Below are 14132 nucleotides of genomic sequence, written 5' to 3'. Positions count from 1 at the left end.
AGAATAATGTATTGTAAATAAATGTTTTTCCTTAAAATACAGGTGCTCATAAGTATACTGTACATACCCCTATGTTAAATTCCCTATAGAGGCAGACATATTTTGTAAGATCTGTTTTTAAGTCTTCTTTTTAGTCAACTTTAGCATGTGTATGCTAAGGGTATGTAAACTTCTGTTTTCAACTGTATGTCTATATGTGACCATCGAAATGAATTTTAAAATTATAACCGTTGCTTTTAAAAAAAATATAGTCTTCAGCTAGGCTTTGCGACTTGCATTGATTTGTTCTGGAAGTCTCAAACGCAGTATTTTGGGGGGTCTTGAGCACATTCAAATAACCACCCAACAAGATGAATGTTCATTGTCCACATTCTGGTCTTATTTATTAAGTTCATATATAGCACATTTAGACACAGATCACACATTCATGATTTCATGAGATTTGGTATAAAAAGCAAAACCATGATTGTCATTCATTCAGTGAAATCCAGCTTCATTCATTTCACATCTGTACGGTTTAAAAATAAAGTCATGCACAGAGCAATTTTCTGTCAATGTACAGTATGATACAAACAATTTTGAACACCAATCAAACTGATCAAGTAAAAAAATGCAGAACATCCATATTCAATACAGACTCACATAACAATATTGACATAATATTGCTGCCACACTTAGAGCTAAACATTACAGTGAGAAAGATGTACTGGCTAAAGACATAAAGGCAACGCTGAGAATTGAACAGGTGGACTATGATAAATTAAGACCTGGACTCCATAGCACTACACTGCCACAAGGACAGATGCATTTTTGTCACATCAGAACGTTACTCTTCGAAGTTCGTATGTTAACCTGCCTTTGGTTGCGACCTATGAATTCAGTTAAGAAACCCCTTTTCTGAATTAAGACTGCATAGCCAACTTTGGTGTTATAAGTGCCCTCAACTGTCTGCTTATTCCAGAATAAACTGTCCAAAGGATTCTCTGAAGGACCAAACCCTTATTCAGGAAGCGTTAGACATTTTTGTTTACCGCATGGTAGAATGCCTACACACTTTTCAGGACCAATAGAGTGTGGTTTGGGCACATCATACAAGGAATTCTGTGAATTCGGTCTGCATCTAAATGTTTTTATAAAACCATCAAAACATTTTGTTTCACACTCATAATTTTGAATCAAGTAAGACAGGAGCCAAAACAATGACCTCCCTACATACAGAGTATGCAACACTTCACTTGATTTATGCATTTTAAAGCCCACACAATACAATGTCAGCTATATCCAACACAGATATTTCAAGTTTGGACACATGCTCCATGAGAATAACTAACTAGGGATTGCAAGTGTAGGGCTTCAAATGCATAGCTGTCTAGAGATTGATTACAATTACAGTTGTTCACAATTTTTGACACACAAAGACGCACTTTCTTTGACGGAAAGAAAAGTTCACAAGGTCTTAATCCTACCATTAACCTAATGCTTTCATTCTCTCTCACTCATTCACCAGCAGCACTCGTGTGTTATAACCAGAGATTACAGCAGAATAGAAAAGTCCATATTTCTAGTGGTGATTCTAAATGCATAAAACTCCTGTTTCATTACAGAAACAGATTTTGTGGGGTATTTTCAAATCTGATTTGAGCCATGTGTTTGTGATTGTGATGACTTGAGTGTGTCACTAGAAGGCAAAACATTATTTAATTTGAAGGAAATGTGGTTTTGGGTGAGGTGTGTCTGTTTCCATGATTCTGTTATCAGAGTTTGCTATTTGTACACATAGTTGTTTTGGTTTTGATTTGTGTTTACAGTATAGGAAAAATAATGCACAATTTAAGGAAATGTAGTGTTTGGGGATTGTGAAAAACTGTAAGAGAATCAACTGACCCTTTAGCACCTTAAGTTTACAAAACCAAGAAACCTTGATTTATGAAAACAAAGAATGAAAATATTCATAAAGGCACTTACATTTCATGATAAGAAAAAAAATATTTGCACAACAATGAAACTAACATTATAAATGCTTTGATTAAAAAAAAAAAGCAAGCATCTGTAATGGCAACCCTTTCCCTTTAATATTCCTAATGTAAAACAGGTTATGTAAACATATATTTCTCATTATTTCTCTGGATGCCCCACTGAATCACCATAGGAAATGGAGCATTTTGTAGAATCCTTCAACAATCTGTAATTTAATTTAATAATCACAAACAACAACAAAAAAATATTGCACCTCTGAACCAACCCCTACTACCCCACTCAGAACCTGTCATCACCTGACCTTCCTTCCACGTCTGTCAGGTTGGTGATTCTTTTGCAGCATGTCAAGCCAGACACTTGAGGTTTAGGAAACGAACGAGATGCCTGTGTCACAGGCATTTCCATACAAACACACTGCAAGAGAATAACAATTCCACATGTCATTTCATAAACTAGTGATTTTATCTTAACCACAATGTGTTCTATTGCTTGTGTTATGCTTGCTTCATATGTTATCATAACAACTACTGCGCAGAATGTTACAGTTTTTTCCTCCCTCTGGCCAAAATTACACATTTTGCTTGCAAAAGGCTCTTACTCTCTCAAAACATTTAAAACATGAAGTAAAAGCAAATTGTGCCTTCAAACAACACATCTTGTAGTCAAATCACTGTATGATTTTAACAGAGTTTCAGCCTTCATTTTTGCTATGGCTGTGCCATTTCTTTCTAATTTTTCTGGTATCAGAAAAACTGTGAAAAGACTAAATGTATTGAATAAAAATTAATTGTATTAATTCCTCCCAAGATGTTACGGTCATTGACATGTAATACCTACAGTAAGCACCCAGACAAGACAAATGTCATTTTATCTATTTTTCATTGAAATATTCCTAGAGTTAACACCTTTTGTACTGTTTTCTTTAGCAAATAGGCAACACAGTACTTTCTCTAAATGTGCCTTAGATCCATACTTGCAAATAGCAACACAGGCCAGACATGGTATCTTATGAATAATGAATGATTGCAAGGAATCTCTACCGCCTGTGAGAGAATTAGCACAGGGAAACCATTAAAGTTTGGAGTCTTTGAATGACATCTGTGTTAACTGTTTTGCAAAAGGGTGTGAGAAATGTGTGAACCCAATGAAAATTGGTGAGCACATTTGCAAGAGATGACTTCTGCTGTGCAAAGAAGGTGTAAATGAAAACCAAGTGGATCCCAGTTTCTTTACCATAAATTTCCAACTATTAGCCGCGGTTTATACATTGATTTTGCTAAATTTCTTCAGCTATGCGTTTAATACTTGGGGGCAGATAATATGGTATTATATGTTTTTTTTGTTGTTTTTTTTTACTTACATAAAACACTGTCCTGCGGTTTATACACAATGCGGCTAATACACAGGAAATTACTGTAAGCAGAAAACTGTAGTTAATGCATTCTATGGTTGGTACCTGCAGTCGTCGCCTCCAGTGCTGATCACGTGTTTATCGTCGTAGGAGAAACGAATGTTGGTCACGTGAGCCGAGTGACCAAAGTAGCGCTTGTGTTTGGCCTGCAGAGAGAGAGAGAATGATACGGGAAGGTGAGAGGAAGAGATAATGAGAGAGAATGATAGAGAAAGAATGAGACCGGGGAGGTGAGAGGAAGAGAGAGAAAGGGAGAGAGAGAAAGAATGAGAGAGAGAGGGGAGGTGAGAGATAGAGAGAGAGAGGAGAGAAAGAATGAGAGAGGGGAGGTGAGAGATGGATAGAGGGAGAGAGAGAAAAAGAGAAAAAAATGAGAGAGAGGGGAGGTAAGAGAGAGAGAAGGAAAAGAGAACAAATGAGACGTCTTGTGTACAGTATAAACTACAAAACAGTAACACCAGATCCCCTGTTCAGCATCAGCTCTTGCTTTAACATACAAATTTGTCTGGGCATGGGAAATCGAAGAGCTTGACCAGGCCGAAGTCATCCCCAGTGACAATGTTGAGGCCAGCATGTGAGACGCAGGCACAGTTGACATCCGCCTTATCTGCATTTCTTGGCCAAATTCCCAGAACTTCATCCCCGAGGATGCTGCGCAGAGAGAGAGAGAGGGAGCGAGAGAGAGAAACCAGAGAAACCATACATTTTGTTTCCAGGGCATAACAGCATGACAACATCCACAAACAGAGCGAAGACGTTAAATACTGTCCTATCTCTATTTCATTTATGGTCTATTGTAGTCTACTGTAATGAAAAAGATACCACTCATCAGTCACCCTTGTCACAAATGCTTATTCTACCATTATTCTAGCAGGTAAAACCGCTTGCACAAAATACTCAAAAACAACATGATGGTAGTTAAAGGTATACTATGCAGGTTTAGGTATTTTTGGCGAGTTTAGAGATCCCTCTAGAGTCACGATGTATTTATATGTTACTCTGCTATTGTAAATAGCAAACTTCCCTGTACACAATGCAAATGCTTTTGTAGTGGAGGTGAAGGATTAACAACAGGCAAAAACTATCTCCAAAGAGCTATATCTACTGACAAGGCAATGTTTTAGATTCTCGCGAGTTTTGGCAGGGCGCCACTCTTGGAAGTTGCATGGCAGGTTTTCTCGGTAGGGACTCGCTAGGTGAACGATTTGCCTATTACAAGTTCGTTTACCATCAAATTGGCTTCATAAAGGTGAAACTCTTGCATAGTGTGCCTTTAAGAACTAATAAGCTCTGTAGATAGGGCAAGTCTAGAAAAGTGTCTATCTCATAGAAAAGTGTCACTGTGGACTGCAGATGGCAGCACCTGGTCCAGCTGGCCCATGTGATTCTGTCGGTGACAGCCTGGTCCTGCACAATCTTCCCTGATGGCACCTCGTGCACCTGTCGCTTGTAAGCTCCTGTTGACACCTGCAGACATGAGATAGCAACCAGAATTTGCTCAAAATGTACCATTTACTGAACCCAAAGACACTGGATTTGTACACAACATTAAAAAAAAAAAACAAGCAAACAAAAAACGTGTTTCCTATTGTTGTAATTTGTTTGTAATAAAACGACTTCATTGAGACCAATGACTTAAAAAACAGATTCTGCTTAACTGACCATGTAGCCCAGCGTAACACTTGGGATAGTCTGATCAATGACTGTAGAAACAGTCATGGTCAGTTAAGCAGAAACTGTTTCTACAAACATTGATCATCAGACTATCCCAAGTGTTACGACGGACTCCATAACACTCCTCATAACACAGAAGACACAGAATATCCTGGCTCCTTGTGTCCTTCCCCCTCATTAGTCTTCAGCAGCACCATTCTGCCCCCCCCCCCCCCCAACCCGTAAAAAGGATACCTATTTCCACCCAGGCCCCCGGGCGCGGACACGGGTTAAATGTGGCTCTCTGAGTCACCCCCAAACCCTCTGTTCCACACTGCTCCGCTATGCAGCTGACATCAGACACCACCCTCCTGATTCGCTTCCCACACAGAAAGGGCCGAAAAGCACGACAACCACGACACGACCACTCACAGGATACCAACCTTTGGCAAGAATGCCTCTCTTGGGAGTGTGTTAAATAAATTGCAGAAAGACTAATCCGGACTCTGTGTCGGGGTTATTGTGAGCTAGATGGAAGTGGGCTATAAATAACCGAGGCTTACCATATATGTATCCCACTAAATATAGTTCCAGTTCTCCTTGTATTTTTATGCTGGATTTTTACTGTTTATACAAAGATTATTTTAGGTCATACAATACATGTTTCCTTAATTATTACTCATAAAATGCAACCATTGCCTGAGTAGACATGGGCGATAGATTTATATCATATTAACTAACATTAAGGGACTATTAGGCTTATTTGAAAGTAAACTTGTTAATCTCCTGCTATTTTTCAGTCATAACCATTTCATTCTAACATTTCTATGAGTGACATATGTAATTCTAAGTTGATAAGTAGATAAAAGCTACCAAGAGAGAGGAATGTTAAATACCAATAGTTCTTGAGGAGTGTAGGCTATATACATGATATTCACTGTTTTAATTAATTCCACCTGACTTCTCAACTGTCTTGCCTGTCATCAACTAGTGGTAGCGTGGAAGTCCATATCTGAGTTATATTTCAGGACAATATACACATATACACTGCACACACACACACACACACACACACACACACACACACACACACACACACACACACACACACACACACACACACACACATACACACACACACACTCATATGTACAAAGTATTTTTAGTACCTCGATGAACCTGCTATCAGCGGAGAAGTCCATCTGGAGGAGGAAGCTGGGGATGTCCTTGCAGTAGCCGATGCGGTTTAGCGAGGGGCCCTGTGTGAGGTCATACAGGTCCACAGTGCACTCCGCTGAGCCTACCGCCAGCAGACGCTTATCTGGACTAAACCTGGAGGGGGGAAACACGTAACGGTCCAGCTTTCCAGCACAAATTCACAATTCACCGTACAGCCTAGCGACCCACCACCTGCCTATGACAATTCTGCCCGGATCCCTGGCTTGTCTGCCGACCCACCACATGCCCCTTGACAACTCCCTTCCCCTGGACAAATCCAACGCTGGACTATTTGAACTTTCTGTCACTAAATCAGGATTAATGAATTATCAAACCAGATACGTAATCACCCCACCTCTTGTAACTTTCAGCTCAAGTGCTTTTTAACACCATGTCTTATTCTCTACACCTGACTATCATATGCATGTCATGTATACAGACCTTACTGTCCTGTATTGACCCTAGGCAGATGGGTCAGGCCCTTGAGTCGTGGATCTGCTCGAGGTTTCTTCCTATATGTATATCCAATTCTAGGGAGTTTTTCCTCGCCCCTGTTACCCATGGGCCTCTCTCTTTCTTTTCTTTTCTTCCTTTCTTTCCTTTTTCTCTGATTGTCTACATTCTGTAAAGCGCCATGATACATGTGTAATGTTTTGGCGCTCTATAAGCACAATAAATTAAATTAAATGAACAAACAATTCCAGACTACATGCTTTTTTTTCTGTCGAGATTGAAGTTCTATTTTAGTCTAGGACTAAAATCCAGGTACAGAAAGCTGGTCCACTTTGCTGACCAGGCATCGGGTGCATTGTCCTCTGCTAGTGGACTGAGGTACCCATATTGTGTGTCCGTTGGGACCAACAATGGGGGCATTAGTGTCTCAGTACATATGAACATATGATATGATTTTTTTGCATCGTTTTGTAACAATAACGAAACATTGAGAGGCCACGGTCATCTCAAAAGTAATTTGGATGGATCCAAGCATATAGTATACAAGAGATAAGAGATTATCCACACACCAAAGAGCTCCTCTACGACACTGCAAATACAAAAAAAAAACTTAAATGGGAGCTCCTTTGTGTTCGGATCATCTCTTATCTCATTTTGTAACAAAAGGATTGGCAAGTAGCTTTCATCATCTCCCAAATGTGATTTTTTATCAGCGACTATGGGCATTCTATTCCTACCTTATGTCTTGAATGGCAGCACTCCGGTCACGCTTTTTTCCCCACATCTTGAGTGAGTTGGTGAGGAGGATGATGAACTCTCCGTTCTTCATCCCCACCGACACCATCTCCCCATCGGAGCTGTAGGCTGCACACTTGGCTGGATGGCCCAGGCTGACTTTGTTCAGCAGTTTCTGGCATGAGAAGAGGAGAGCGTGAACAAGACTGACCCTGAGAATAGCCAGCATCTCTACTGTAGGCTGCCCAGTTCCTTCATCTCAGATCTCAGAGAGGCGGGGGAACTCAGAGAGACAAAAAGAAGAGAGAGAGAGAGACGGGGGGGTGAGAGAAAGCAGGAGAGAGAGAGGGAGAGGATAGATCGATAGATAGATAGATGGCTTTAGACTGTTTACTAACTGGGGTTAAGTTATGAGTGGCTTCAGCCCTAGTATTCCACCATGTGATGTGTTCTTGAGAGCATCAATTAACTTCAGATATTTGCACACCTATGAAGTAGTTCCAGAAGTTTCAGTCGTTCTCAATAGCCAGCATCTCTATTACAGGCTGGCCTGCCCAATGCCTTGGCCTCACCTTGTCTGCTAGGTCCCATATCCGGATTGTTCCGTCGTCGCTAGCAGAGATGAAGACGTCCTTAGTGGGATGGGTGGCCAGACCCCAGATCTCTCCCTGCATGTGGCCGTTAATCAGGATGTTGGAGGCGGCATTCTTCTCTCCCACTTCAATGATCTCTCCATCCTTAGTTCCCACCAGTATCTTACCCTTAGAGGGAAAAGAACAGACACCTTACAGACATTCAACATTTGATGCCAAACTGAATTTTTCAGTCTATTGAGTTCTATGAAAACACATTCGAACATTGGATGGGAATCACAAAATGGATGGGTTTGTTCTAGGGCTGTTTGCTTGGGGACAGACAAACAATACTATTTGAAATATAAAACCATACCACTAAATTACTACACCTACTCTGAACATCTGCAAAAAGACTGACAAAGATATACAGTACAAACATTACCTTATGTGATACTTTGCGTTTTAAAAACAAATTCAGTCAGATGATAACAGGACAGCAAGTGGATAAAGATAAGGAGAGAGAATGAGTTCAGGCAAGTGATGATAACATGGATGGGTGTGTCAGTACAGGACTCTGAGGAGTGGCGACCACTCACCTTTCCCCGACAGACAGTGCGGACGCACTCCACCGACTGGCCCGTCTCCAGCTGGAACGCTCGACAGCGTTTCATCTCCTGATCCCACAGCTTCACTGCTCCACCCTCTTTCGTCCTGACGGAACATTAAAAACACAGACAAGTGTAAACATATGCACGCACACATACACATGCACATACACACAGACACACAAACAGACAGACAGACAGACAGACAGACACACACACACACACACACACACACACACACACACACACACACACACATGCTCATACCTGATCTACAAAGATAAGAATATCTGACTCTCTACATATTCTGTGCCTTGTGTCTATGAAGTACATGTAATGACTTCTCATTGAAATGACGGTAATGAGTGTCCACTCTCGATGTGTGTGACTCACGGTCGCTCCTTGCCGCCGGTGACGATGAGGCCGTCTCGGAGCGTGGTGTACATGGTGAACACCGGGCCCGTGTGAGCTTTGGCCACCACCCGCACCAAGAAATGATCCCTCCACACGTACACGTCCCCGTTGATGGCACCCGAGAACGTTAGGTTGTTCTGGAGGGAGACACAAACACTGGGACATTTAGGGCCCTGATTTGAACGAGGGGCAAAGTGCAAAGTCTTAAGTCTAACCAAAGCTAATTTAAAAAGTAGTATCACCATGGGCAACTGCAAACCTTGATAAGTCAGCCCAATGCTCCCACCTGCCACACGATAATAATCAGAACTATGGTACATGCACAAGAACTTTGCATGCTGACAGCACTTTGCCCGCAATATAAATTAGGGCCCTATATGATAAAGCAAACTTAGCTAACTCAAATTATGCAGTATACATTACTGTATATTTCCCATGTCATTATTTAACTAAATGTGTTTTGCTATAAATTAACTGTTATGTTTCAAAAAGATTATCTGTTAGAGGATAACATTAGTGATAAATAATTGACTGTTAAATGTTTAATGAGAGATGTTCACTGTAGACTTTTGTGATAATTCAGATGACATTTATATTTACATTTATTAATTTAGTAGACACTTTTATCCAAAGAGACTCACATAAATGAGGAATAGCATTCAAGCTACTATGCTGAGGAGACCTTAGATAGCAATTAATACTACATCAACCAATACTATTACCAGCGGATGAGAGGGCAGAAGATTTAAGGAATGAGTCAAAGTGTAGTCAAAGGACAATTGAACACTTACAGCACCAAAGGCCACTGACAGCATGGTCTGCATCCTGGCGTCGTCCACCACGCCCCCCACCACCCCTTTCTTATACATGAGGGAGCCTCCGACCAGCGTCCAGAACTTGATGTGTTTGATGCCCACCGACACAAACTGAGAGTCAGAGTCCGGCCGAAACTCGGCCACAAATATGCGGTCTGCATGGCCCCCTTTACTGGTCACTTTTGCTCCTTTGAAACACACACACACACAAAGTTCTCTTTAAAGTATACTGTGAGAAGTTGTGAATCAGCACTTGAACCTTGGTTTTAAACGAGTTGATATCAATTATCCTATATGAACCTGGACTTTTGAACAGTTGTATGTCCACTTTGAGTGAACATGGACTTTTCCCACCTCTGATGTGATTGGCCGATATGATGGACTCACCTTCCTGCCATCGCCACACGGTGATGCAGTGCTCGGCGTCCACCCCGACAGACAGCAGCAGCTTGCCAGTGGCACTGAAGTTGACGTAGCCCACACCCTTGCCATGCGGGCAGCGCAATATGGACAGCGTCTGCTTGCTCATGGCGTCCCACACGTGGATGGACGGCGTGGTCCCTGGATGGTGGGAGAACAGGCAGGACAAACCCAGGGGTCTGTGAGTGGGGCTCAGATTGGGGCTCACAGACACCTACGAGCACAGACACTAACAGGCAGAGATCACAAAAATGTTTAAAAAAGGAGCACTTCCTGGACTCAGAAGCTGTACATCTGAGGTGCTCTTTGGACTAACAGACAGAGCACCAGATGAAGTGGGGTTGATTTAATCGCCAGAGAATCAAATTTGGTAAAATATAAATAAATAAATAAATAACAAACATCAGTGCTTCCTACTAACACAGTCTGGTGCTCTTAGACACCTACTAGCACAGACACTAACAAACAGAGGTCCAGGTGAGGTAGGGTTAAGAGGGGTATTTAATCCCCACAGAATACATTTAGGTTGAGAAGGGGTATTCAATCCCCACAGAATACATTTGGGTTGAGAGGGGGTATTTAATCCCCACAGAATACATTTGGGTTGAGAAGGGGTATTTAATCCCAACAGAATACATTTGGGTTGAGAAGGTGTATTTATTCCCTACAGAATACAGTTGGAGAAAAAAAAATCATCAGTGGGGGCGCTGTGGAGCAAGGTGTTTACAGCGTCTATACCATGTTTTGGACCGAGGTTCAACTCTGACCTGCGGTCATGTCCCAGTCCCACCCTGTCTCTCTCTCTCCCACTTGCTTCTTGTCGATATTCACTGTCCTATCTAAATAAAGGCAATGAAAAATGGATGGTTTGTTGAAATTCAAATTAAGTCTTTCTAATTGTTCACTGAGCATCACTGTGACCAAACTCTACCACTACCCCATAACCTTAACTAGAAATTATGGGTAGCAATACTAATAATTTACTTAGAATCACAGCATCTGTAGATAGTCTTTAGTTGACCATCCAAGTAGTGTGACCTCTATGTACTACTGTTAATCTACCAACCATTGTGGATTATTGATGACAATTCTGAATGTTGGCCATTGCTCATGAAGATACTAGGAAGATACTGATTTTTTTTAACCAATCGACCACTGCTCACAGGACTACAGTCTCAGGCACTTTTAAAGACAGAAGTACGTAGGACAAACAAGAGAGAAGACATGGACAACTGCAGGAGGATGGAAGAGGAAAGACTACAGAACAGGCTAGAGAAATCAAGCTTTGTACTCAGACATGGACATACATGGTAAAAACACCAGAGGATTTCCAGACAAGAGGTCACAAAATTATTTTGCACAATACAATGCGACAGATGATGAGCTATGCAACTACAGTAAAAAGAGACTATGACAGCAGCAACACTTGTTACTTAATTCATCCCATAAATGATTTTATGAACTGCAAACAGACACGGAAATATTAAAGAAGAACTTCGGAAACATACAGTAGACAGCACATTTTGTAAATGGCGATAATATTGCAAATGGACAGACAGATGTCTACAGTACATGTCTTGTGTTTGTTGATCTATGTTTGTTGATGTGTTTGTTGGTCTCCACAGATACATGACTACCGAGAGGGTACACAGGGACACAGAGTACAGAGAGGCAGCTGGAAGGGACGAAGAGGAGGAGGAGGAGACTTCACAGGGGAGAGATCAGTAGCAGATACCCTCATCCCATGATCTGCATGCACACATAAAAACACACAGACACAGAAACACACAGAAAAACACACACACACACACACACACACACACACACACACGTTCACAAATATTTTCACAGACATACACACATACCCACACACACACACAAACACACACACACACACACACACACACACACACACACACACACACACACACACACACACACACACACACAACACATAAACTCACACAAACACATAAACACACAGACAGGCACACAAAGACACAAAGACACAAAGACACACACACACACACACACACACACACACACACACACACACACACAAACACATAAACACACAGACAGGCACACAAAGACACGCACACACACACACACACACACACACACACACACACACACACACATACAGGGTTGTGGTGGAGGAGGGCCAGGCCTGAGCGTCTCTTACCTGGCAGCTCAGTGACATCGCCTGGGGCGTGTGTGCAATGAGAAAGAAACGAAGCAGCAAAAGAACACAGCTGCCATGAGTTACCTCTGTGATGCCGCTGGAGAGCTCAACATCAGCACGCACAAAACACCCACCCACACACCCACCCACACACACACACACACACACACACACACACACACTCACACTCACACACACCCTACTCATACAAACACACAAACATTCATACACATAGCCAAAAGTGTGAAAAATTATGTCCAGCACATGCAAAGTAAACAAGGCATTCACTAATACATCTACCAGTCCTATCAGTCCCATGCATGCAACACATTGCAGGACATGCTATGGTCTGTGTTCGCATGCACAAACATGGCAAGCCAGGTCACTGCTCAGCTGGGCTGATGGCACAACCGCAGACAGTGCAGACACTCAGAAATGGCAGACAGATGGCCAATTGTCAATACCTACCGATCTGTCCTGTGGCAATGACATTTTTATATTTGGGATGTTGGTTGACAGTCAAACAGAGGATGTCGTCAGTGTGTTCCAAGTAGAAGCTCTGAGTACCTGAGGTGAAAGAGCAGCTTAATTTACATTTATTATAGAGATATTTGCATAACCACTTAGCAACATACACACAACACACATAACCACAATAGCAAAGCTTTTAAATGACTTTCATTGTAGATGGGTTTTTTACCAGCATTTCACATATTGTCAATTTTTACTGAGCTAATAGTTTGCAATGGCATTGCTTGTATGGCAAAATATAGCCATTTCACAGAGTAATCACTCCATAGGAAGTACAGTACCTCCAGTCTATCTGGAAAGGGATCTAATGTAAATCTAATGTCTGTAGTCAGTAATCATCTGCATCTGGTATGAAGTCAGTAGTCAATCTGTAGTCAGATTTTTTGTCATTCATTTTGTATGTGTTTCAATTCCATTACTAATCCTTACTGTGTTAAGTGTTGTATTTGATCATGAAAGTTTTATTGCCTTGAGCCTAATGAAACAGTAATGGTCTAAGCTTTGACCTTGTCTCAGTGACACGTAGCGTAATGTGATGAGAGTGCCAGTCTGTGTGTGTGTGTGTGTGTGTGTGTGTGTGTGTGTGTGTGTGTGTGTGTGTGTGCCTTTGTGTGTGTGTGTGTGTGTGTGTGCCTTTGTGTGTGTGTGTCTTTGTGTGTGTGTGTGTGTGTGTCTTTGTGTGTGTGTGTGTGTGTGTGTGTGTGTGTGTGTGTGTGTGTGTGTGTGTGCCTTTGTGTGTGTGTGTGTGTGTGTGTGTGTGCCTTTGTGTGTGTGTGTCTTTGTGTGTGTGTCTGTGTGTGTGTGTGTAAAGCACCTGTCGTGAGGCTGTGCACCAGAGCAGTGGCTGCAGTGTGATAGACAATGTCCGCTCCATCATTGAGGTAGTGAAGGTTGTTGCGACAGTCGAATCCCCGAAAGCCAAACACATGGTCCAGGACCAGGTCCTGTGAGACAGACAGCAAAGGAAACTCACCATGAGACAGATGATAGACTCCTGTCAGATGCACAGAATATCTTATTTACTTTCACTTCCCACACACACACACACACACCGTGATACACTGTATGATAAGAATAAATAATTCACACACTTCCAACAGACCTGACCAGTGACTCCCAACAGACCTGACCAGTGACTCC

At 41.9% G+C, this 14132-nt stretch overlaps 1 protein-coding gene across 11 annotated transcripts in view; it reads right to left on the bottom strand.

Annotated features, from left to right (window-relative positions):
* Positions 1-357: 357 nt before the first annotated feature.
* Positions 358-14132, bottom strand: part of LOC121684794 (echinoderm microtubule-associated protein-like 6) — a 77787-nt gene continuing 64012 nt past the window's right edge. For 4 of the 11 annotated variants that reach the window (XM_042064869.1, XM_042064870.1, XM_042064872.1 and 1 more), the window contains 14 exons: positions 13807-13936; positions 12930-13028; positions 12462-12482; positions 10244-10417; positions 9833-10044; positions 9021-9178; positions 8619-8733; positions 8020-8208; positions 7450-7622; positions 6211-6373; positions 4752-4855; positions 3886-4039; positions 3434-3534; positions 358-2391 (listed from right to left, as the gene is read on the bottom strand). In XM_042064869.1, coding sequence (XP_041920803.1) covers positions 2367-2391; positions 3434-3534; positions 3886-4039; positions 4752-4855; positions 6211-6373; positions 7450-7622; positions 8020-8208; positions 8619-8733; positions 9021-9178; positions 9833-10044; positions 10244-10417; positions 12462-12482; positions 12930-13028; positions 13807-13936 — 1818 coding nt within the window. In that variant the 3' untranslated portion in view covers positions 358-2366. Of the gene's footprint in view, positions 2392-3433; positions 3535-3885; positions 4040-4751; positions 4856-6210; positions 6374-7449; positions 7623-8019; positions 8209-8618; positions 8734-9020; positions 9179-9832; positions 10045-10243; positions 10418-12460; positions 12483-12929; positions 13029-13806; positions 13937-14132 lie in introns of those variants that run through there. The other 7 variants (XM_042064871.1, XM_042064873.1, XR_006023198.1 and 4 more) reach the window with 4 other exon arrangements.

The sequence above is a fragment of the Alosa sapidissima genome, chromosome 16, assembly GCF_018492685.1.
Source record: "Alosa sapidissima isolate fAloSap1 chromosome 16, fAloSap1.pri, whole genome shotgun sequence".
Taxonomy (NCBI): domain Eukaryota; kingdom Metazoa; phylum Chordata; class Actinopteri; order Clupeiformes; family Clupeidae; genus Alosa; species Alosa sapidissima.
Note: the sequence above shows the minus strand (reverse complement) of the source record. Positions and strands in the feature narration are given on the sequence as shown.